General features: G+C 48.6%; 2 protein-coding genes across 4 annotated transcripts; one reads left to right on the top strand and one right to left on the bottom strand.

Moving 5' to 3' along the window:
- The first annotated feature begins 317 nt into the window (after positions 1–317).
- On the top strand, positions 318–6,540 carry LOC120318318 (GTPase IMAP family member 9-like). The gene is made up of 3 exons (XM_039365755.1): positions 318–694; positions 4,011–4,071; positions 5,575–6,540. The coding sequence occupies exons 2-3, from the start codon at positions 4,053–4,055 to the stop codon at positions 6,231–6,233; spliced, it is 678 nt and encodes a 225-aa protein (XP_039221689.1). The 5' UTR covers positions 318–694; positions 4,011–4,052; the 3' UTR covers positions 6,234–6,540.
- Positions 6,541–17,469: 10,929 nt separating this feature from the next.
- On the bottom strand, positions 17,470–22,735 carry LOC120318311 (GTPase IMAP family member 9-like). Of its 3 annotated transcripts, none has more exons than XM_039365744.1 (3): positions 22,601–22,735; positions 19,924–19,984; positions 17,470–18,489 (listed from the first exon to the last, which is right to left on the bottom strand). In XM_039365744.1, the coding sequence occupies exons 2-3, from the start codon at positions 19,940–19,942 to the stop codon at positions 17,837–17,839; spliced, it is 672 nt and encodes a 223-aa protein (XP_039221678.1). In that variant the 5' UTR covers positions 19,943–19,984; positions 22,601–22,735; the 3' UTR covers positions 17,470–17,836. The 3 variants fall into 3 exon arrangements, with proteins under 3 accessions (XP_039221678.1, XP_039221679.1, XP_039221677.1); XM_039365745.1 differs by having other exon boundaries at positions 22,652–22,732; XM_039365743.1 differs by having other exon boundaries at positions 17,470–18,495; positions 22,601–22,724.
- Between the last annotated feature and the right edge of the window lie 428 nt (positions 22,736–23,163).

Genomic DNA, 23,163 nt, shown 5'->3' with positions numbered 1-23,163 from the left:
CATGACAGGGAAAACCACTCCGCAAAATGTAGATGAAGAAATTTAAGGTAAATCTGAATTTTGATATGTACGGCAGTTCTTAGTGGGAACGGAAGGCCTCATCCGGTTGGGGATAAAATGGATCCCCTCCGAGGAACTGAATCTGAAGCAATTCCGTAGGGTTCTCCTGCCTGAGCAGCAGGTTGGACTAGATGACCTCCAAGGTCCCTTTCAACTCCCTCCTTCTATAATTCCGTAAGAGTCTCCTGCTTGAGCTGGCAGCTTGACTAGATGATCTCCAAGGTCTCTTCCAACTGTGTCCTGTAATTCTGCATGGGTCTCCTGCCTGAACGGGGGGGGGGGTCGGACGAGATGACCTCCGAGGTCCCACTCCCTCATTCTATCATAATGTAAAGGTCTGCTGCTCCAGCAGGGGGCTGGACTGGATGACCTCCGAGGCCCCTGCCAGCTCTTCTTCTTCTTCTTCTTCTTCTGATGGCTCCATCGACCTCCCCTCCCCGCTTGGCTCTCTGAGGCCGGTGGCCCAGACGGGTGGGGGGGGAGAGCTGGAGGGAGGACGAGACCCGCCCTTCTTTCCTTCCGGTCGCCCCCTGCTCTTTTTAGCGGCCGTCTCAAAGCGAAACCGAAAGGGCGGAGGAGCAGGCAGGCAGAGCGCGGTCGTCGGTTCTTCTGCCCGGATCCCCTCCCGACTCAGGTGGGTCCCCAAGTCGGCTGCTTCTCCTGGCCGGGGGTCGCCAGCGGGGGGGGGCAGGTCCCTCCTTCCCCTCCCATCTAGGGGGGCGTCGGGGGGGGTCAGGGAAATTGGGGAGGGGGGAGGAAAGGCTGGTGGGAGGAGTCCTCCTTCCAGGCTGGGCAGCGGGGGGGGGACGTCTGTAGCTTTGGGGGGGGCTCCTTTTCTTTCCTTGTGGGAAGGGTCCCCCTTGGAGAGAGAAGAGGGGGGGAGGGGGGTTTCCTCTGCCCGGGGTCCTCCTGAGGTCCAGCTCCTTTTCCAAAGTTATGGGTTAGTCTTCCAGTCCGCTCCTCCGTTTGACAACAGAAGAAACCAAGTGAATATAAATCTCCCTGGGCCCCCAAGTGGTTCAACTCCCCCCCCCAAACAGGACACTATTATTATTATTATTATTATTATTATTATTATTATTATTATTATTATTATTATTATTATGGCTCATCGCACAGTCAGCCAGATGTTCAGACTGGATTTGGCATTTTGTGTACCTGTCGAGTCCTTACCCAGGACCTGGGATAGGCAGATGTGGATGTTTGATGGTATTACAGGTATCGTGGCAGGATGGAAGCAGTTCCTAGCAAGGCTGCCTTTTGCAATTGACTAATAGCGAATTTGTCAATGCCAATGGTGTTCAAGTGGTGCTCCAGTTGTTTTGGGACTGCACCCAAGGAGCCTATGACTATTGGTATTAATTATCCTTGCTTGCTTTTGCCACAGTCTTTCTATTTCTATTTGTAGGTCTTTGTTTTTGTTATCTTCTCCAGTTATTATTGTTGTTGTTGTTGTTGTTTTTATTTTTATTGTTTTGTTTTTCTTTTTTATTATTGTTGTTATTGTTATTTTGTTTGTTTGTTTGGTTTGTTGTTCTTATTATTATTACTATTATGACCATTATTTTGTATAGAGAAAAAGATCTGAGCCCACAACATCCTCAATTTCAACCGTGTGAATTCACAAGCTTCCTCTTTCCAATGTGTATTATGCATAATAATTAATTTATAATAATATTAAAAGGAATGATTGTAATTATTTCATCTGGTATGACGTGTGTGAGTTCCGGCACCCTTTTTTTATATACAAAAAAAGAGATAGATAGATAGATAGATAGATAGATAGATAGATAGATAGATAGATAGATAGATAGATAGACAAAAATAGATAGATATGATAGATAGATGATAGAAATAGATAGATAGAGATAGATGATAGAGAGATAGATGATAGAGAGATAGACATAGATATGATAGATAAAGATAGATAGATGATAGATAGAGATAGATATGATATAGAGATAGACAGAAATAAAGATGGATGGATGGATAGATAGATAGATAGGCAGATAGATAGTAGAGGTAGAGATAAATTGATATAGATAGAGATAGATAGAGATAGATATGATATAGAGATATACAGAAATAGAGACGGATAGATAGATAGATAGATAGATAGATAGATAGATAGATAGATGTAGAGATAAATTAATATAGATAGAGATAGATATGATATAGAGATATAGACAGAAATAGAGATGGATAGATAGATAGATAGATAGATAGAGGTAGAGATAAACTGATATAGATAGAGATAAATAGAGATAGATATGATATAGAGATAGAGATAGACAGAAATGGATAGATAGTTAGATAGATAGATAGAGGTAGAGATAAATTGATATAGATAGAGATAGATAGAAAGATATGATATAGAGATATAGACAGAAATAGAGATGGATAGATAGATAGATAGATAGATAGATAGATAGATAGATAGATAGATAGATAGATAGATAGATAGATGTAGAGATAAATTGATATAGAGATAGATAGAGATAGATAGATAGACAGAAACAGAGATAGATATATCTCTATTTCTGTCCGAAATGGTCTAGGGTTTCCTACCTGAGCAGGGGATTGGACTAGATGACCTCCAAGGTCCCTTCCAACTTTTTTTTTTTATTATTATTATTATTATTATTATTATTATTATTATTATATAGAGATATAGATAGATGATAGTTCAAAATAGATATGATAAAGATAGAAATAGATAGATATAGAAATAGTAAGATAGACAGATAGATGATAGAAATAGAGAGAGAGAGAGAAAGAGAGATAAATAATTGTAAGTCATAGACTCCCTTATTGCCTTTCCCCTCCATTAACCTAATTAACAATGGAAACAGAACGTATATAAATAGAACGTGAAGAGATTATTTACATAAATATGCCTGGATCCCAAATGGTTAAACTCCCCCCCCAAACAAAACCCTTTTTTTTAATGGGGGGGGGAATCCACCTGACTTCCCAGCCCATAATATCCTCATTTCATGGCTGCCCCGGGATTTCCTAAACCGCTCCGCCCTGAGAGAGCGGAGCTGAAACAGCAAAAGGGGAGAAGTCGCTGGGGCTTTTTGGTGAGTGTGTGTGTGTGTGTGTGTGTGTGTGTGTGTGAAGAGGTCCAGGAGGCCCAAGGACCCCCCCAGCAATCTGGAAAACCCCCCCCCCCATTTTTAAGCCCTGCTACTGCAGCCGTTAGCTCAGCCCGGCCATACCTTCCCTAAAGGGACTGGAAATTAGGATTGTTTTTGAAGACAGGCGGGAGTTCCACATTTCAGTCGCTAAATGGGGGTTGTCCCGTGTTAACGACCATTCTTGCCCCCTGTTGTTCGGTGAATCCCTGCAGTTGTTAAGTCAGTCAGCCAGTCGTGAAGTGAATCGGGCTGTCCCCGTCGCAAAAGGGGATCGCGGCGTCCCCCGGACACGACAGGCGTCATAAAGACGAGCTGGTGGCCAAACACTTGAATTTTAGTCACCGGGCCCCAGGGCATGTGGCAACTGTTGTAAGTGTGAGTCGTTTTTTTTTCCCAGTGCAGTTGTAAGGTGCCTGGCAATGGCTTCGTATTTGTGACCGTGGCCGTGGCTCCTTTTGCGGCCTTCCGCCGAGCCATGTCAATGGGGAAAATCCGGGTTCGCTTAACAAGCGGGTGACCAACGGCGATCCACTTAAGAGCTACGGCAAGGAAGGCGGGAAAATGGGGCCCAACGTACTTAAGCGACGCCTCGCTTAATGACAGAACTGTGGAACGCCCTGGTGGTTGTAACTCAAGGACTGCCTGTATTTAGGTTTGCCAACGGGCGGTCTTTGGCCTCATCTCTCCTCCCCTGTCTTTCTTCTCTGCTCTTTCTCCCGTGCTGCTGCACCTTCCCTTGCTTCCAAAAGATGCACTCACTCGCTCACTCTTGAAGCACTCACTCCCTTCTCGCTTTGCTCGTTCCTTCAGAGACCCTGAAGATCGGCGGAAGAGACTCCAGCTGCTGGCAAGATGGGTGCGGCTGAATCAGGTGAACCTCGGTTAGGAGAAGGGTGGGAGGTGCTGTCTTCTGACGCTGCCCTTCGGGAGGGGGGTCTCGGCTGCAGCCTGCTACCGGTCCGTGGCCGATTCACAACCGGGCCCCGTGAGTGACTGACTGGTGCGCGCGTGTGTGCTCGTGGGCACAGCCCCATTCACGCGAACGTCGCGGGGGTATTTGGGGCCTCACTCACGCAAGTGTTGCGAGTGTTCTGGGCCTCACTCGTATGTCACACTCTTGTGCGAGGAACCAAGCCCTTGAGCGGCTGGCTGGTTCGTGCGTGTGTATGCAGGCACACAGCTCTACTCATGCGAGGCTTGCAGGTGCTAAGGGCCTCGCGCGAGTCTCGCAGGCGCCAAGTGCCTCACTCCCACGAATCTTACAGGCACTAAGGGCCTCACTTGCGCGAGCCTCACAGGCACTCTCAGCCCCAGTAAACAACCGGGCCCTTGAGAGGCTGGCTGGTGCGCATGTGTGTGTGCACATCCCCACTCGTGAGCATCGCGGGCGTTCAGGGCCTCAAATTGCGCAAGCGTCGCAGGCGTTCGGGGCCTAAGACAGAAACGTGTGGTACCAACACTGCTTACTTCCCTCCAAGTGGACATAGCACCCTTAAGGAGAACTCGTTTTGAGTACGGCTTCGTCAGCCCGCTACAAATCCGTCGGGTGGCGATGCTGCGTGTCCCACATTTTTTTTCTAGCTTACCAAGAAGTAGGTTGTGGTTTACTCTCCTGAACGCCTTGCTGAAACCCAGGTATGTGTATCCACAGCATTTCTCTGATCCCCTATTTTCTTTCACCTCGTGGAAGAAGACACAAAAGTCTGTCTGTTTTGCACAAACCCATGTTGGCTTTTGGTTATGACCTTGTTTACCTCTAGGTATTTGCCAGATCATCGTCGCTTGATTATCTTTTGCAGAATCTTCCCAGGGAATGCTGTATGGCTAATAGGCCTGTAGCTTCCTGGGTCAAAAACGGTGCCGTTTTTGAGAGGTGGGATTATTTATTCTCGCCTATGCCTAATCTGTTTTTTACGGTGCCGTTTTTGAGATGCAGGGCTGTTTATTCTCGCGTATTTTGACTCGTATTCCGAATCTGTTTTTTACGGTGTCGTTTTTGAGACGCAGGGCTGTTTATTCTCGCGTATTTTGACTCGTATTCCGAATCTGTTTTTTACGGTGCAGTTCTTGAGAGGCGAGCCTGTATATTCTCGCGTATTTTGACTCGTATTCCGAATCTGTTTTTTACAGTGCCATTTTTGAGAGGCAGGGCTGTTTATTCTCGCGTATTTTGACTCGTATTCCGAATCTGTTTTTTACGGTGCAGTTGTTGAGAAGCGGGACTGTTTCTTCTCGCCTATTTGGACTCGAGTGAAGCAGCTGTGCTTTCTCCCTGTTGCGCATCGCCTTCTTTTTGCCGTTTTCTCCCCTCAGTTCTCTCCCGTGCGAGCAACGGGACGCCGCTGACCGATTTGTCCCTTTCTCCCCCTTCCAGTTCCAGACCTGAGGATCGTCCTGGTCGGCAAAACGGGCAACGGGAAAAGTGCCACCGGCAACACCATTTTAGGGAAGAAAGCCTTCAAGTCCAAGATGGTGGCCAGGTCCGTCACTGCCAGATGTAAAATGGCCACGGGGACCCTCCCGGATGGAAGGACTCTGGGTGTGATTGACACGCCGGGCTTTTTCGATACGACATACCCAACGCCGGTGACCCTTGCGGAAGTGAAAAGATGCTTGACCTTGTGCTCCCCGGGTCCCCACGTCATCATCCAGGTCATCCGTCTGGGCCGTTTCAGCCAGGAGGAGAAGGAGGTGGCTAAACTCCTCAAAGACATCTTCAGCCTGAAAGCTAAGAGTTACATGATCGTCTTATTCACCCGGAAGGAGGACCTGGAGGGGCGCTCTCTTCACGAAATGCTGTCTGGGGATGACGAGAGCTTTCAGGAGCTGAGGGATCAGATTCAGAGTTGTGGGAACCGGTGCCTGGCCTTCAACAACAGGGCGGTGGGGCAGGAACGGCAGGATCAGGTCGACGAGCTGATCCGGATGGTGGACGAGCTTGTGCGCCAGAACAAATCCAGGCCCTTTTACACCAAGGGCATGATGGAGGAGGACAAAGAGAGCGTCCCCGGATGGCTGTGCAACATCCTGTGATCCTGGAGCTCCGAATGGACACGCCCAGGGGTAGGCCACCTCGGCTCTTGGATGACTCGTGGACTTCAACTCCCAGAATTCCTGAGCCAGCCATGCTGAGGGGAAAGGGAGGGGTTTCCAAGCTGAGCCAGCTTGGCTCAGGAATTCTGGGAGTTGAAGTCCACGAGTCATCAAAGAGCCAAGGTTGCCGACCCCTGGACACGCCCTTCTGGCATGTCTGGACCGGAGAAGGTGGCCCTGGATCCCTTGGGCTGCGCCATTATCCCAAAGGTCCGGTTTTCTCGTTTTCCCCCAAAGGCCACTGGACTGTGTTTTTCCCCTGAAGACATTTCGCTTCACGGCCCAGAAGCTTCCTCGGTTCTGGCGGGTGTTCGATTCCGACCAAAGAAGCTTCTTGGGATGAGATGTCTTCTGAGGAAGAACACCGAGAAAATACAGTGGCCTTTTGGAAAAGCACCTTTGGGACAGCCCGGGTTTGGATGACTGAGAATCTCCAGAGGTTCCGTCAGAATAGAACGGGAAGGGACCTCGGAGGTCATCTAGTCCATTCCCCTGCTCGAGCAGGAGGCCCCATACAATTTGAGACAGGTGGCTGTCCGGTCTCTTCTTAAAAACCTCCAATAAGCGCCCGCAGCTTCCGGTGGCAAGCAGTTCCACTGGTGAATTGTCCTCACAGTTAGCAAGTTTCTCCTTAGTTCCAGGTGGCTTCTCTCCTTGATTTAGTATCCATCCGTTCCTTCTTGTCCTGCCCTCAAGTGCTTTGGAGAAGAGCTTGACTGCCTCTTCTTTGGGGCAGCCCCTCTTTGCTATTACCGATTTCCTTAGCTTCGTATAACTGTAACTTTGCTCTTTGTATCTCATGATTATATCACTTGCTTTCTATTTAGTATCCTATTTTGATTTATGTTGATTGCTTTTTATTTCGTACCCTCTGGCTATCACTAAGCCTTGTATCTTATGATTTAGGATGATCGCGTTTTATGATTTATGATCATGATTTACCACTTCTTGCTTGTACGCACAGCGAGAGCTTAAGCACTGGAGACAAATTCCTTGTATGTCCAATCACACGAGGCCAATAAAGAATTTTATCATTTCTATTTCCATTTATTTCTATTTCCATTTATTTCTATTTGTATTGATTTCTATTTGTATTATTTCTATTTCTATTGATTTCTATTTGTATTTCTGTTTATTTCTATTTCTATTATTTCTGTTTCTATTTATTTCTATTTCTATTATTAATAATTCTATTTATTTTTATTTATTTCTATTTCTATTTTTATTTATTTGTATATCTATTTATTACTATTTCTATTATTTCTAGTCTGTTATTTCTATTTTTATTTCTGTTATTTCTATATTTCTATTTCTTTTTCTTTTTCTATTTATTTCTATTTCTATTTATTTCTATTTGTATTATTTCTATTTGTATAATTTCTATTTCTATTTATTTCTATTTCTATTATTTCTATTTCTATTTATTTCTATTTCTATTTATTTCTATTATTTCTATTTCTATTATTTCTATTTCTATTTATTTCTATTATTTCTATTTCTATTATTTCTATTTCTATTTATTTCTATTTCTATTTATTTCCATTTCTATTTCTTCCTTCCTATTCCAGGGCTGAATCGTGGGTGGGTGTTTCTTGAGGGGTATTTGGACCTTCAGCCCCGCGGGGTCTGAGGGGTCCCCCCTACCCACACACCCCACCCCACCCTACCACAATGCACTCGTAAGACAAATGACTTTTACAAACATGGTGGAAATTCGCATAGGCGAAACCGTGAGGGGGGGAAACCCTACACAAAGGGCTCAGCAAATCGTTTGCAAAAGGCCTCCCCCCCCCGGAAGGCACGAATTCAGCAGGACGTTTTCATGCCCTGGGTCCCGTTGCTGCTGAAGACGGGCGCAGGCCGCTGGTGGGGTGAGTCCGTGCGGTCTGCACGTTGCGATTCCTCACCAGCCAGTGGACCCGGCAGCTGAGTCCAAGGAATCAGAAGAGGAGGAGGAGGAGGGGCCTGGCATGATGTCAGAGTCAAGAGGAAGGCTCTGAGGAGCTCCAAGACTTAACGGTCAGATGAGCCTCTACTCCTCTACTCGCGCGCAGGCTGAGACGCAGCCTGAGTTGGACAGTGATGAAGAACAGCTGGGACAAATCTCGGATGCACGAGTGCACCGGCAAGCAAAACGAGTAGGACAGAGGGATGCGATGGGGCAGTTCCAAAGGCAAACGAGAAGGCATTAGGAAGCCATGCCTGGGCTGCATAATAAAAGGGGAGGGGTGGGAGGTGCTGGCGGCCGAAGGCCACCGTTCGTGTTGAGGAATCGAGTTTCTGTGTGAACTGTGCTTTGTTTGCCTTGGACACGGACTCAGGTGTGTGAATAATAAAAGGGGATTGGTTTTTTTCCTGCGGTCCCTTGCTTGTTGGAAGAGGGGTTACTCCTTGTGAGCGTAACAAGGACTCGCGGGGGTTGGGAGAGAATGCGGCCTCTCAACTGAAGCACAGATTATTCCTGGGGGCACAACGCCCCATTCTTTTCCAGGTTGCCAGCCCATATGTGAGGGGAGGAGAAAAAGTGGGGGTAACTTTGCGGGAGGGGCAGATGTGTGCACAGCACGAGTGCCCGCAATGTTCGCTGCGACGCTCGGGTGATCACGAGTGCTCACAACGAGGCTCGTGTGAGTGGGACCACAAGCACGGGCAACAACGCTCATGTGACACATTTGTGAGTGGGACCACAAGTGCTCACCATGAGGCTCGCGTTAGTGGAGGCAGCAACCGCCCACAAGGCACGCGCAAGGGAGGCTGCGACTGCCCACAATGCTTGCAGTAACCCTTGTGCTAGAAGGCACAGCTCCAGAACACGGTCCTTTCGGCAGTTCCAAGAAGGCCCCCACACACCCGTTTGCACCACTCGGGTGACTCCGAGGACACAGATAAGCCTCCAAGCAGCCTCAACGCTTCTCTAAAAGGAGGCAAATGGCCATCTGTCTGCAAGGAGGATAAATCCTTCCATTCCCCACCATCCGGTCCGAGCTGAAGAAGCTTCTTAGATGGGAAGTGAAACATCCTCAAAGGAAAAACGAGAAAAATCCAGTTGCCTTTTGGGAAAAAAAAAATCAATCATTCCTTCACATCAATTTCTAGCGTGGGTTCAGACCGTGTGTGTGTCCTCTGGTGATCCCATGCTTATCTCAGACAAAGACATTCCAAAGTGGCACGTAGCCAGGATATCCTGTGATCCTACTGACGTGTTAACATGGGATTCACTGAATAGCTAAACTACGTTACCCATAAGCCATCTCGTAAGGAGACAGCGCTTAACCTTAGCAATGCCAAACATTCTAACATACAGACCCATCTAACTGGCTGATCCAGCACCATGGCGCTTGCCACCAGCAAGATGAGCGAAAAATTTTTAAAAAATACGTCAGTTAGATGTTGGCAATGTAAACCTAACTCAGGCACGTCTTATCGCAGTAGTTCTCAACCTTTTTAATGCCGTGACCCCCAACCGGTCGTAAGTCGAGGACTACTCAACTGGTGCAGCACCGTTTGCAGAATGGGACTTTTGGCGGGCTCAGCAAGGCAGAGACAGCCTGGACCATTCCTATTGGCTTTTGAAAGCCAATAGAATCAGACTCTATTCAAGAGAGTCTCTTCTATTGGCTTTCCAAAGCCAATAGAATAAAAGGGAGTAGCACGGCTAAGGAAAAGGGGAAAAAAAATGGCGGACTGCGTTGTTTGGCGACCCCCGTGAAATGGTCGCTCGACCCCAAATGGGGTCCCGACCCACAGGTGGAGAACCACTGGTCTATACTGACCATAAGCCTATGTTGGGCTTGTTTACCACTAACAAGCAAACTCCCCGTGTCATTTGTCCTAGAATGCTGAGATGGTCTATCTTTTTGTCAGCCTGTGGTTTTTCATTGGTTCACAAACCTGACAAGGAAATGGGCCACGCTGATGGCCTAAGTAGATTACCTTTACAAATCGTAGAGGCTGACCCTGCCCCGGCCATCAATATTCTTTCCATTCAGGCGTGGCCGGAGTCTCCCCTAAATGCCAGGGATGTGGCTGCTGAATCAGCCACGGATCTCACGCTTCCTCGTGTGCTGTCTTGGGTTTTGTCTGGATGGCCTGAGAGTTGTCCAGGTATTGAGTTCCAGAGTTTCTGGCTCAAGAAGCATGAGTTATCCACTTTCCAGGGTTGCCTGTTGCGGGGCAGCAGCGTAGTTATTCCCACCTCATTGAGACCTAGAGTCTTAGCTTCCCTCCACGAGGGTCATCCTGGCCTTGTCAGGAATAAAGCGCTTGCGCGCAGCCATTTATGGGGGGCAGGATTAGACAGGGAAATAGGGGCCCAGGCGCATGGATGCCAGTTGTGCCAGCGCTCACACCCTGAAATGCCTCAGGCTCCTGTGCATAGATGGGAGGAGACACAGTCACCTTGGTCGAGGGTGCATGTGGATTACGCTGGGCCCTTTCAGGGTCAATTCTTCTTGGTCCTGGTTGACAGCCATTCACAGTGGCTTGAGGTTGTTTATTTATTTTATTTATTTATTTCTAAAATTTATATGCCGCCCAATCCCGAGGGACTCAGGGCGGCGTACAAAATTAAAACAATAATATAACAATAAAACAGTAAAATAAGTACATTCATACAGCATGTCCAATCGTATCCCGCCCTCCCCCCCCGGGGACATCAGCCCCAGGCCTGCCGGAACAGGAGAGTTTTAATGGCTTTCTTAAAGGCCGGCAAGGTGGGAGTAGTTGGAACCTCGGGGGGAAGTTGATTCCACCAGGTCGGAGCCACCACAGAAAAGGCCCTTCCCCGAGGGCCCGCCAGCCGACATTGTCTGGCCGACGGGACCTGAAGGAGGCCCAATCTGTGGGACCTCACCGGTCTTTGGGACCTGTGCGGCAGTATGCGGTCCTGTAAGTAACCTGGTCCTAAGCCATGAAGGGCTTTAAAGGTGATAACCAACACCTTGAATTGCGTCCGGAGACCCACAGGAAGCCAGTGCAGCTCGCGGAGGATAGGTGACACGTGGGCGTACCTTGGCGCACCCACAATCGCTCTCGCGGCGGCATTCTGAACCAACTGCAACCTCCGAACGCTCTTCAAGGGTAGCCCCATGTAGAGCGCATTTCAGTAATCCAGTCTTGAGGTGACAAGGGCATGAGTGACCGTGAGTAAAGCCTCCCGGTCCAAATAAGGCCGCAACTGGTGCACCAGGCGAACCTGGGCAAAGGTCCCCCCTGGCCACAGCCGATAGATGTTGTTCCAAATTTAGCTGTGAGTCCAGGAGGACACCCAAGTTGCGTGCCTGCACTGAGGGAGGTAAATTTGCCCCCCCCCAGGACTAAAGATGGACCATCCAATTGGCCTTTGGGAGGAAAGACCCAGAGCCACTCGGTCTTGTCAGGGTTGAGTCTAAGCCTGTTCACCCCCATCCAGACCCTCACATCTTCCAGGCACCGGCACATCCTGTCTCGTCCACCACTGCTGCCAAGACCATTCAAGTACTGAGAGGGATTTTTGCTGCACATGGCCTTCCAGATGTTCTGCTTTCTGACAATGCTCCTCAATTCACTTCTTTCGAGTTTCAGGCTTTCTTGCAGGCCAACGTGATTCGTCATGCAACTTCAACCCCCCTTCCATCCTTCCACCAACGGCATGGCTGAGCGGATGGTTCGCATCACCAAGGATGCATTTAAAGAGACTGACCTGCGGGGACTGGCACCACAAGTTGGCTGACTTTCTTCTTGCTTCCCGCACCACACCTTCCACTTCCACTGGGAAGAGCCCGGCTGAACTTCGCTGGGGGCGCCAACTGATTACTAAACTTGACCGGTTGCACCCGGACAGACTGCCTCCTAAGGCTACACAACCCAGGGCACCGAGGTATCTGCAAGTGGGTGCCCCGGTATGGACCCGTAATTACGGGCCAGGTCACTTGTGGGTCCCTGCTGTAGTATGCAAGGTTACTGGTCCTTTGTCCTATGAGGTCTCGTTGGATGACGGTCGTGTCCTTCGGCAGCATATCGACCAGCTGTTTACAAGACTGGACTCACCCTCAGAACCTCCTGGGCCTTATCCTGGAGGGGAGGGGGATCACTATGGGCAAAGGGATGGGTATTGGCAGCAGCCGGGCCCCAACAGAAAGGCCACAGACGGCCTATTCCACGATTCCGCAAGTGTTCCAAGCAGGATTCCATGGGAACTAGAAAGCACACAGGCACCAGTGCTTACTCCAGCCAGGGAGTCACCCAGGGGGCATACTCATCATTCACAACCCCAATTCAGCACTCCATTCAGGGAGAATACCCGGGAGCATCCAAAACACCCAAATCACACAAGAGAACTGGCACACAAACAAATAAGCTGGCCCAATGCTGCTACTGCTTCCAAAACGAAGTCTACACACAGGGAGATAGTCAGAGAGGCACATCCTGATTCTGGCACCTCCGGCATAGAACGGGGTGCAACGGAGTATTGGGGCACTGCAGAAACCCCAGACAATCCCGTTACGGGGCTTGGGAGTGAAGGGATGCGTTCCCTTGATCGGTCCATGGTGGACTTGGAGAGTACCACAGAAATGTCAAATCCTGGCGGGCACGTAGTGGGGCCCGAGAGCCTGCAGTTAGGCAGCTCAACCAGGTACATGCTGTAGTGTGACTAGTGAGTAGCTGCAACAGATGTGCAGGTTCCTTGGGTTGGCACACCACACTCGTGTTGAGGTTGCGTATAACTACCTATATAGTTAATAAGTCTCATCCGGGGGGGAACGGGTGTTGTGTCCTGAGCCTGCAAAAGCTAGTGGGGCTCGAGAGCCTGCAGTTAGGCAGGTCAACCAGGTACAGTGGGGAGCAAAGTCCTGGTCTGACGAGCCCGGTGGGCAAGCAAGCAGACCAGGCAACGGGACCCAGGTCACGGGGACCACCGGGGTTTAAAAGAGGGGGCAACTCCACTCCAATCTCTGCACAGGATGATTTAGGGAGTTCTCGAAAATCTGAGGAGGTCACAGAGAGTTGAAAGATCTCCCAAATACCTGGAAGATTTTGTAACCTTGCTGTCAAAGCAAGGGAGGTGAAGAGGGTGCCTGCTGTTGGGGAACTTGGAACTGCAGGCGTTGGGCACCTAATTCCAAAACAATAGCCTGCTACCATACTGTAGTGTGGCTAGTAAGTAGCTGCAACAAATGTGCAAGTCCCATTGGACAGCACACCACGCTCGTCTTGAGGTCGCGTATATCTATCCATATAGTTCAGTGGTTGTCAATCTTTTTAATGCCACGACCCCCAACCGGTCGTAAGTCGAGGACTACTCAACTGGTGCAGCACTGTTTGCAGAATGGGACTTTTGGCGGGCTCAGCAGGGCAGAGACAGCCTGGACAATTCCTATTGGCTTTTGAAAGCCAATAGAATTAGACTCTATTCAAGAGAGTCTATTCTATTGGCTTTCAAAAGCCAATAGAATAAAAGGGAGTAGCACAGCTAAGGAAAAGGGGGGGGGGAAATGGCGGACTGCGTTGTTTGGCGACCCCCGTGAAATGGTCGTTCGACCCCAAATGGGGTCCCGACCTACAGGTTGAGAACCACTGATATAGTTTAATAAAGTTTCATCCGGGGGGGAAGGGGTGTTGTGTCCGGAGCCTGCAAAGGCAGGCTCGGGACATTGCAATGGTCCCGGGCAGTTTCAAGCTGCCGAGGACCAGACTGAGTGGTGCCGGCGTTGCGCGCATGCGCGAGGCACAGAAGCGCGCCCGTTTGTTACCTTTTTGCCCGGGGATTCTATTAAAGGAGACAGAGAGGCCTGCGAGCCTCAGAGTTGTGTCGGAGAGAGAACTACTGAGAATCAAAGGCTGTTGGAATTACAGAATGTGTTCTATTCATTCGCCGTTGACTTGAGGACTCAACATGTACGTTAGAATGTTTGGCATTGCTAAGGTTAAGCGCTGTCTCCTTACGAGATGGCTTATGGGTAATGTAGTTTAGCTATTCAGTGAATTCCATGTTAACACGTCAGGAGGAGAAGCTCCTAAGGTCATCACAGGATAGCCTGGCTACATGCCACTTTGGAATGTCTTTGTCTGAGATAAGCATGGGATCACCGGAGGACACACACACATACACACACGGTCTGAACCCACGCTAGAAATTGACGTGAAGGAATGATTGATTTTTTTTTCCCTAAGAGGCAACTGGATTTTTCTCGTTTTTCCTTTGAAGATGTTTCCCTTCCCATCCAAGAAGCTTCTTCAGCTCGGACCGGATGGTGGGGAATGGAAGGAGTTATCCTCCTTGCAGACAGCTGGCCATTTGCCTCCTTTTGAGAGAGGCGTTGAGGCCGCTTAGAGGCTTTTCTGTGTCCTCGGAGTCACCCGAGTGGTGCAAACGGGTGTGTGGGGGCCTTCTTGGAACTGCCGAAAGGACCGTGTCATGGAGCTGTGCCTTCTAGCATGAGGGTTACTGCAAGCATTGTGGGCAGTCGCAGCCTCCCTTGCGCGTGCCTTGTGGGCGGTTGCGGCCCCCACTCACGCGAGCCTCATGGTGAGCACTTGTGGTCCCACTCACAAATGTGTCACATGAGTGTTGTTACCCGTGCTTGTGGTCCCACTCACACGAGCCTCATTGTGAGCACTCGTGATCACACTCACGAGTGTGTCCCATGAGCGTTGTTGCCGGTGCTTGTGGTCCCACGTGCGCATGCCTTATGAGCACTCATGGTCCCACTCACGAGTGTGTCCCACGAGTCTTGTTGTCCGTGCTTGTTGTCCCACTCGTGCAAGCCTCCTCATGCGCGCTCCCAGCTCCGCTTGCCCGAGTGTCGCGGCGAACGTTGCGGGCACTCATGCTGTGCACACACCTGCCCCTCCTGCAAAGTTACCCCCACTTTCTCTCCTCCCCTCATATCTGGGCTGCCAACCTGGAAAAGAATGGGGCGTTGTGCATCGAGGAATCGTCTGTGCTTCAGTTTGAGAGGCCATGTTCTGTCCCAGCCCACGCGAGTCCTTGTTACGCTCACAAGGAGTAACCCCTCTTCCAACAAGCAAGGGACCGCAGGGAAAAAACCAATCCCCTTTTATTATTCACAGACCTGAGTCCGCGTCCAAGGCAAACAAAGCACAATTCACACAGAAACTCGATTCCTCAACACGAACGGTGGCCTTCGGCCACCAGCACCTCCCACCCCTCCCCTTTTATTATGCAGCCCAGGCGTGGCTTCCTAATGCCTTCTCATTTGCCTTTGGAGCCGCCCCATCGCATCCCTTTGTCCTACTTGTTTTGCTTGCCGGCGCATTCGTGCATCCGAGATTTGTCCCAGCTGTTCTTCATCACTGTCCAACTCAGGCTGCATCTCAGCCTGCGTGCGAGTAGAGGGGCCAGGCTCCTCGTCCGACTGTTAAGTCTTGGAGCTCCTCAGACCCTTCCTCTTGACTCGGACATCACGTCAGGCCCCTCCTCCTCCTCCTCTTCTGATTCCTCGGACTCAGCTACCGGGTCCACTGGATGGCGAGGAATCGCAACGTGCAGACCGCACGGACTCACCCCACCAGTGGCCTGTGCCCGTCTTCAGCAGCAACGGGACCCAGGGCATGAAAACGTCCTGCTGAATTCGTGCCTTCCGGGGGGGGGGAGGCCTTTTGCAAACGATTTGCTGAGCCCTTTGTGTAGGGTTTCCCCCCCCCCCACGGTTTCGCCTGTGCAAATTTCCACCAAGTTTGTAAAAGTCATTTGCCTTACGAGTGCATTGTGGTAGGGTGGGGTGGGGTGGGGTATGTGGGTAGGGGGGACCCCCTCAGAACCTGCGGGGCTGAAGGTCCAAATATCCCTCGGTTCCGAATGTTTGATTTCCCAGCGAGAACTGGACACCTGCCCACAATCCAGCCCTGGAATAGGGCGGAAGAAATAGAAATGGAAATAAATAGAAATAGAAATAAATAGAAATAGAAATAATAGAAATAGAAATAATAGAAATAAATAGAAATAGAAAAATAGAAATAATAGAAATAGAAATAAATAGAAATAGAAATAAATAGAAATAGAAATAAATAGAAATAGAAATAATAAAAATAAATAGAAATAGAAGAGCAATATAAATAAATAGAAATACAAATAATAGAAATAGAAATAATAGAAATACAAATAGAAATAAATAGAAATAGAAATAATACAAATAGACATAATAGAAATAGAAAGAAATAGAAATAGAAAAAGAAATAGAAATATAGAAATAACAGAAATAAAAATAGAAATAGACTAGAAATAATAGAAATAGTAATAAATAGATATACAAATAAATAAAAAAGAAATAGAAATAAATAAAAATAAATAGCAATATTAATATTAGAAATAGAAATAAATAGAAACAGAAATAATAGAAATAGAAATAAACAGAAATACAAATAGAAATAAATAGAAATAGAAATAATACAAATAGAAATCAATACAAATAGAAATAAATGGAAATAGAAATAAATGGAAATAGAAATAATAAAATTCTTTATTGGCCTCGTGTGATTGGACATATAAGGAATTTGTCTCCGGAGCTTAAGCTCTCACTGTGCGTACAAGTAAGAAGTGGTAAATCGTGATCGTAAATCATAAAACGCGATCATCCTAAATCATAAGATACAACGCTTAGTGATAGCCATAGGGTACGAAATAAGCTATCAACATAAATCACAATAGGATACTAAATGAAAAGCAAGCGACATAAATCACAATAGGATACTAAATAAAAAGCAAGCGACATAAATCATAATAGGATACTAAATGAAAAGCAAGCGACATAAATCGTAATAGGATACTAAATAAAAAACAAGCGACATAAATCATAATAGGATACTAAATAAAAAGCAATCGACATAATCATGAGATACAAAGAGCAAAGTTACAGTTATGCGAAGCTAAGGAAATCGGTAATAGCAAAGAGGGGCTGCCCCAAAGAAGAGGCAGTCAAGCTCTTCTCCAAAGCGCCTGAAGGCAGGACAAGAAGCAACGGATGGAAACTAAATCAAGGAGAGAAGCCACCCGGAACTAAGGAGAAAGTTGCTAACTGTGAGGACAATTCACCAGTGGAACTGCTTGCCACCGGAAGCTGCGGGCGCTCCGTCACTGGAGGTTTTTCAGAAGAGACTGGACAGCCACTCCCCTCTCTATTAAAAACAAAAGTCTCAAATTGTATGGGGCCTCCTGCTCGAGCAGGAGAGTGGACTAGATGACCTCCGAGGTCCCTTCTCGTTCTATTCTGACAGAATCTATGGAGATTCTCAGTCATCCAAGCCAGGGCTATCCCAAAGGTGCTTTTCCAAAAGGCCAATCGACTTTCTCGGTGTTTTTCCTCGGAAGACATTACGCTTCTCCACCCAAGAAGCTTCTTTGGTCGTAACCAAAGACCCGTCAGAACCAAGGAAGCTTCTGGGCCGTGAAGCGAAGTGTCTTCAGGGGAAAAACGAAGTCCAGTGGCCTTTTGGGGAAGACGAGAAAACCGCGCCTTTGGGATAATGGCGCAGCCCAAGGGATCCAGGGCCACCTTCTCCGGTCCAGACATGCCAGAAGGGCGTATCCATCCGGAGCTCCGGGATCACAGGATGTTGCACAGCCATTCGGGGGCGTTTTTTTTGTCCTCCTCCAACATCTCCTTGGTGTAAAAGGGGCTGGATTCGTTCTGGCGCACGAGCTCGTCCACCATCCGGATTAGCTCGTCGATCTGATCCTTCCATTCCCGCCCCACCGCCTTGTTGTTGAAGGCCAGGCACCGGTTCCCACAACTCTGAATCTGATCCCTCAGCTCCTGCAAGCTCTCGTCGTCCCCGGACAGCATTTCGTGAAGAGAGCGCCCCTCCAGGTCCTCCTTCCGGGTGAATAAGATGATCATGTAACTCTTAGCTTTGAGGCTGAAGATGTCTTTGAGAAGTTTAGCCACCTCCTTCTCCTCCTGGCTGAAATGGCCCAGACGGATGACCTGGATGATGACGTGGGGACCCGGGGAGCAGAAGGTCAAGCATCTTTTCACTTCCGCAACGATCACCGGCGTCGGATATTTCGTATCGAAAAAGCCCGGCGTGTCGATCACAGCCAGAGTCCTTCCATCCGGGAGTTTCCCCTTGATCATTTTACATCTGGCAGTGACGGACCTGGCCGCCATCATGGACTTGAAGGCTTTCTTCCCTAAAATGGTGTTGCCGGTGGCACTTTTCCCGTTGCCCGTTTTGCCGACCAGGACGATCCTCAGGTCTGGAATTGGAAGGGGGAAGAGAGGGAGAAAACGGTCAGTGGCGTCCCGTCGCGCGCACGGGAGAGAACTGAGGGGAGAAAACGGCAAAAAGAAGGCGACACGCAACAGGGAGAAAGCACAGCTGCTTCGCTCGAGTCAAAATAGGCGAGAAGAAACAGTCCTGCCTCTCAACAACTGCACCGTAAAAAAACAGATTAGGAATACGAGTCAAAATACGTGAGAATATACAGGCCCGCCTCTCAAGAACTGCACCGTAAAAAACAGATTCGGAATACGAGTCAAAATACACGAGAATATACAGGTCCGCCTCTGAAGAACTGCACCGTAAAAAACAGATTCGGAATACGAGTCAAAATACACAAGAATAAACAGCCCTGCGTCTCAAAAACGGCACCGTAAAAAACAGATTAGGCATATGCGAGAATAAATAATCCCACCTCTCAAAAACGGCACCTATCAGCCATACAGCATTCCCTGGGAAGATTCTGGAAAAAATAATCAAGCAACGATGATCTGACAAATACCTAGAGGTAAACAAGGTCATAACCAAAAGCCAACATGGCTTTGTGCAAAACAGACACACTTTTGTGCCTTCTTTGATGAGGTGAAAAAAATTAGCGGATCAGAGAAATGCTGTGGATACACATACCTGGGTTTCAGCAAGGCGTTCAGGAGAGTAGACCACAACCTACTTCTTGGTAAGCTAGAAAAAAAATGTGGGACACGCAGCATCGCCACCCGACGGATTTGTAGCGGGCTGACGAAGCCGTACTCAAAACGAGTCCTCCTTAAGGGTGCTATGTCCACTTGGAGGGAAGTAAGCAGTGTTGGTACCACACGTTTCTGTCTTTGGCCCCAAACGCCTGCAACGCTTGCGCAATTTGAGGCCCTGAACGCCCGCGATGCTCACGAGTGGGGATGTGCACACACACACACGCACACACACACATGCGCACCAGCCAGCCTCTCAAGGGCCCAGTTGTTTACTGGGGCCGAGAGTGCCTGTGAGGCTCACGCAAGTGAGGCCCTTAGTGCCTGTAAGATTCGTGGGAGTGAGGCACTTGGCGCCTGCGAGACTCGCGCGAGTGAGTCCCTTAGCGCCTGCGAGCCTCACATGAGTAGAGCTGTGTGCCTGCATACACACGCACGAACCAGCCAGCCACTCAAGGGCTTGGTTACTCGCACAAGAGTGTGACATACGAGTGAGGCCCAGAACACTCGCAACACTTGTGTGAGTGAGGCCCCAAATACCCACGCGACGTTCGCGTGAGTGGGGCTATGCCCGCGAGCACACACGCGCGCACCAGTCAGTCACTCACGGGGCCCGGTTGTGAATCGGCCACGGACCGGTAGCAGGCTGCAGCCGAGACCCCCCTCCCGAAGGGCAGCGTCAGAAGACAGCACCTCCCACCCTTCTCCTAACCGAGATTCACCTGATTCAGCCGCACCCATCTTGCCAGCAGCTGGAGTCTCTTCCGCCGATCTTCAGGGTCTCTGAAGGAAAGAGCAAAGCGAGAAGGGAGTGAGTGCTTCAAGAGTGAGCGAGTGAGTGCATCTTTTGGAAGCAAGGGAAGGTGCAGCAGCACGGGAGAAAGAGCAGAGAAGAAAGAAAGGGGAGGAGAGGTGAGGCCAAAGACCGCCCGTTGGCAAACCTAAATACAGGCAGTCCTTGAGTTACAACCACCGCGGCGTTCTATAGTTCTGTCATTAAGCGAGGCGTCGCTTAAGTATGTTGGGCCCCATTTTACCGCCTTCCTTGCTGTAGCTCTTAAGTGGATCGCCGTTGGTCACCCGCTTGTGAAGCGAATCCGGATTTTCCCCGTTGACGTGGCTCGGCGGAAGGCCGCAAAAGGAGCCACGGCCACGGTCACAAATACGAAGCCATTGCCAGGTGTCTTACGACTGCGCTGGAAAAAAACTCGACTCACGCTTACGACTGTTGCCGCATGCCCCGGGGCCCGGTGACTAAAATTCAAGTGTTTGGCCACCGGCTCGTCTTTATGATTCCTGTTGTGTCCGAGGCACGCCGCGATCCCCTTTTGCGAACTTTGGACAAGCGAAGTCGACGGGGACAGCCCGATTCACTTCCCAACCGGCTGACTGACTTAACGACTGTAGGGATTCACTGAACAACAGGGGCAAGAATGGTCATTAGCACGGGACAACACCCATTGAGCGACCGAAATGTGGAACTCCCGCCTGTCTTCAAAAACGATCCTCATTTTCAGTCCGTTTAGGGAAGATAAGGCCAGGCTGAGCTAACGGCTGCAGTGGCAGGGCTTAAAAATGGGGGGGTTCCAGATTGCTGGGGGGGTCCTTGGGCCTCCTGGATCTCTTCACACACACACACACACACACACACACACACACACACACACACACACACCAAAAAACCCCAGCCACTTCTCCACTTTTGCCCTGTGGCGTTTCAGCTCCGCTCTCTCAGGGCGGAGCAGTTTAGGAAATCCCGGGGGAGCCATGAAATGAGGATATTATGGGCTGGGAAGTCAGGCGGATTTTTTTTTCCCCTCTCTATTAAAAAAAAAAAAAAAAATAGGGTTTTCTTTGGAGGGGGGGAAGTTCAACCATTTGGGGTCCAGGCACATTTATGTAAATAATCTCTTTACGTTCTATTTATATCCATTCTGTTTCTATTGTTAATTAGGTTAATGGAGGGGATTCAAATGGAAAAAGGGCAGCCTATAACTTACGACTATCTATCTATCTATCTATCTATCTATCTATCTATCTATCTCTCTCTATCTATTTATATCATCTGTTTATCTTACTATTTCTTTAGTCTATCTCTATCATATCTATCTATTTCAAACTATCATCTATCTATATTTCTATATTTTTATCTCTATTTCTGTCTATCTATCTCTATCTATCTCTATCAATTTATCTCTATCTATCATCTATCTATATCTATTTCTATCACCTATTTCTATCATCTCTATTTCTGTCTATCTCTATCTATATCTACATATCTATCTCTAGCTATCTATCTCTATCTATCTCTATCTATTTCTATCATCTGTCTATCTATTTCTCTGTCTGTATCTATCATATCTATCTATATCTCTATATATTTATCTATTTCTGTCTATCTATATATATATTTATCTGTCTATCTATCTATCCTATCATCCATCTATCTATCTATCTATCTATCTATCTATCTATCTATCTATCTATCTATCTATCTATCTATCCTGTCATCCATCCATCCATCTATATCTATCTGTCTGTCTATCTATCTATCTATCTATCTATCTATCTATCTATCTATCTATCTATCTATCTATCTATCTATCTATCCTTTTTTTTTGTATTAAAAAAGGGTGCCAGAACTCACACATGTCATACCAGATGAAATAATTACAATCATTCCTTTAAATATTATTATTAATTAATTAGCATGCATAATACACATTGGTAAGAGGAAGCTTGAGAATTCACACGGTTGAAATTGAGGATGTTGTGGACTCAGATCTTTTTCTCTATACAAAATGATGGTCATAATAGTAATAATAATAATAAGAAGAACAACGAAACAAACAACCAAACAAAAATAATAACAATAACGACAACAATAAAAGAAAAACAAAACAATAAAAATAAAAACAAAAACAATGAAATAGCAACAGCAACAGCAACAAAACAACAACAACAACAACAATAATAATAATAATAATAAGAGTGTCCTTTTGGGGGGGAGTTGAACCACTTGGGGGCCCAGGGAGATTTATATTCACTTGGTTTCTTCTGTTGTCAAACGGAGGAGCGGACTGGAAGACTAACCCATAACTTTGGAAAAGGAGCTGGACCTCAGGAGGACCCCGGGCAGAGGAAACCCCCCTCCCCCCCTCTTCTCTCTCCAAGGGGGACCCTTCCCACAAGGAAAGAAAAGGAGCCCCCCCCAAAGCTACAGACGTCCCCCCCCCGCTGCCCAGCCTGGAAGGAGGACTCCTCCCACCAGCCTTTCCTCCCCCCTCCCCAATTTCCCTGACCCCCCCCGACGCCCCCCTAGATGGGAGGGGAAGGAGGGACCTGCCCCCCCCCGCTGGCGACCCCCGGCCAGGAGAAGCAGCCGACTTGGGGACCCACCTGAGTCGGGAGGGGATCCGGGCAGAAGAAAGGACGACGCGCTCTGCCTACCTGCTCCTCCGCCCCTTCGGTTTCGCTTTGGGACGGCCGCTAAAAAGAGCAGGGGGCGACCGGAAGGAAAGAAGGGCGGGTCTCGTCCTCCCTCCAGCTCTCCCCCGCCCCACCCGTCTGGGCCACCAGCCAGGGTCGGCCCCAGAGAGCCAAGCGGGGAGGGGAGGTCGATCAGAAGAAGAAGAGCGGCAAGGGACCTCAGAGGTCATCCAGTCCAGCCCCCTGCTCGAGCAGCAGACCCTTCCAGAATGATAGAATGAGGGAGTGGGAAGGGACCTCGGAGGTCATCTCGTCCGACCCCCTGTTCAGGCAGGAGACCCTGGCAGATTTACAGAATCACAGAGTGGGAAGGGGCCTCGGAGGTCATCTAGTCTGACCCCCCCTGCTCAGGCAGGAGAGCCATGCAGAATTGCAGAAGGACACAGTCGGAAGGGACCTTGGAGATCATCTAGTCGAGCTGCCAGCTCGAGCAGGAGACCCTTACGGAATTATAGAAGGAGGGAGTTGAAAGG

Source organism: Crotalus tigris, unplaced genomic scaffold (genome assembly GCF_016545835.1).
Source record: "Crotalus tigris isolate CLP2741 ecotype Arizona unplaced genomic scaffold, ASM1654583v1 scf7180000020177.261782, whole genome shotgun sequence".
Taxonomy (NCBI): Eukaryota; Metazoa; Chordata; class Lepidosauria; order Squamata; family Viperidae; genus Crotalus; species Crotalus tigris.
Note: the sequence above shows the minus strand (reverse complement) of the source record. Positions and strands in the feature narration are given on the sequence as shown.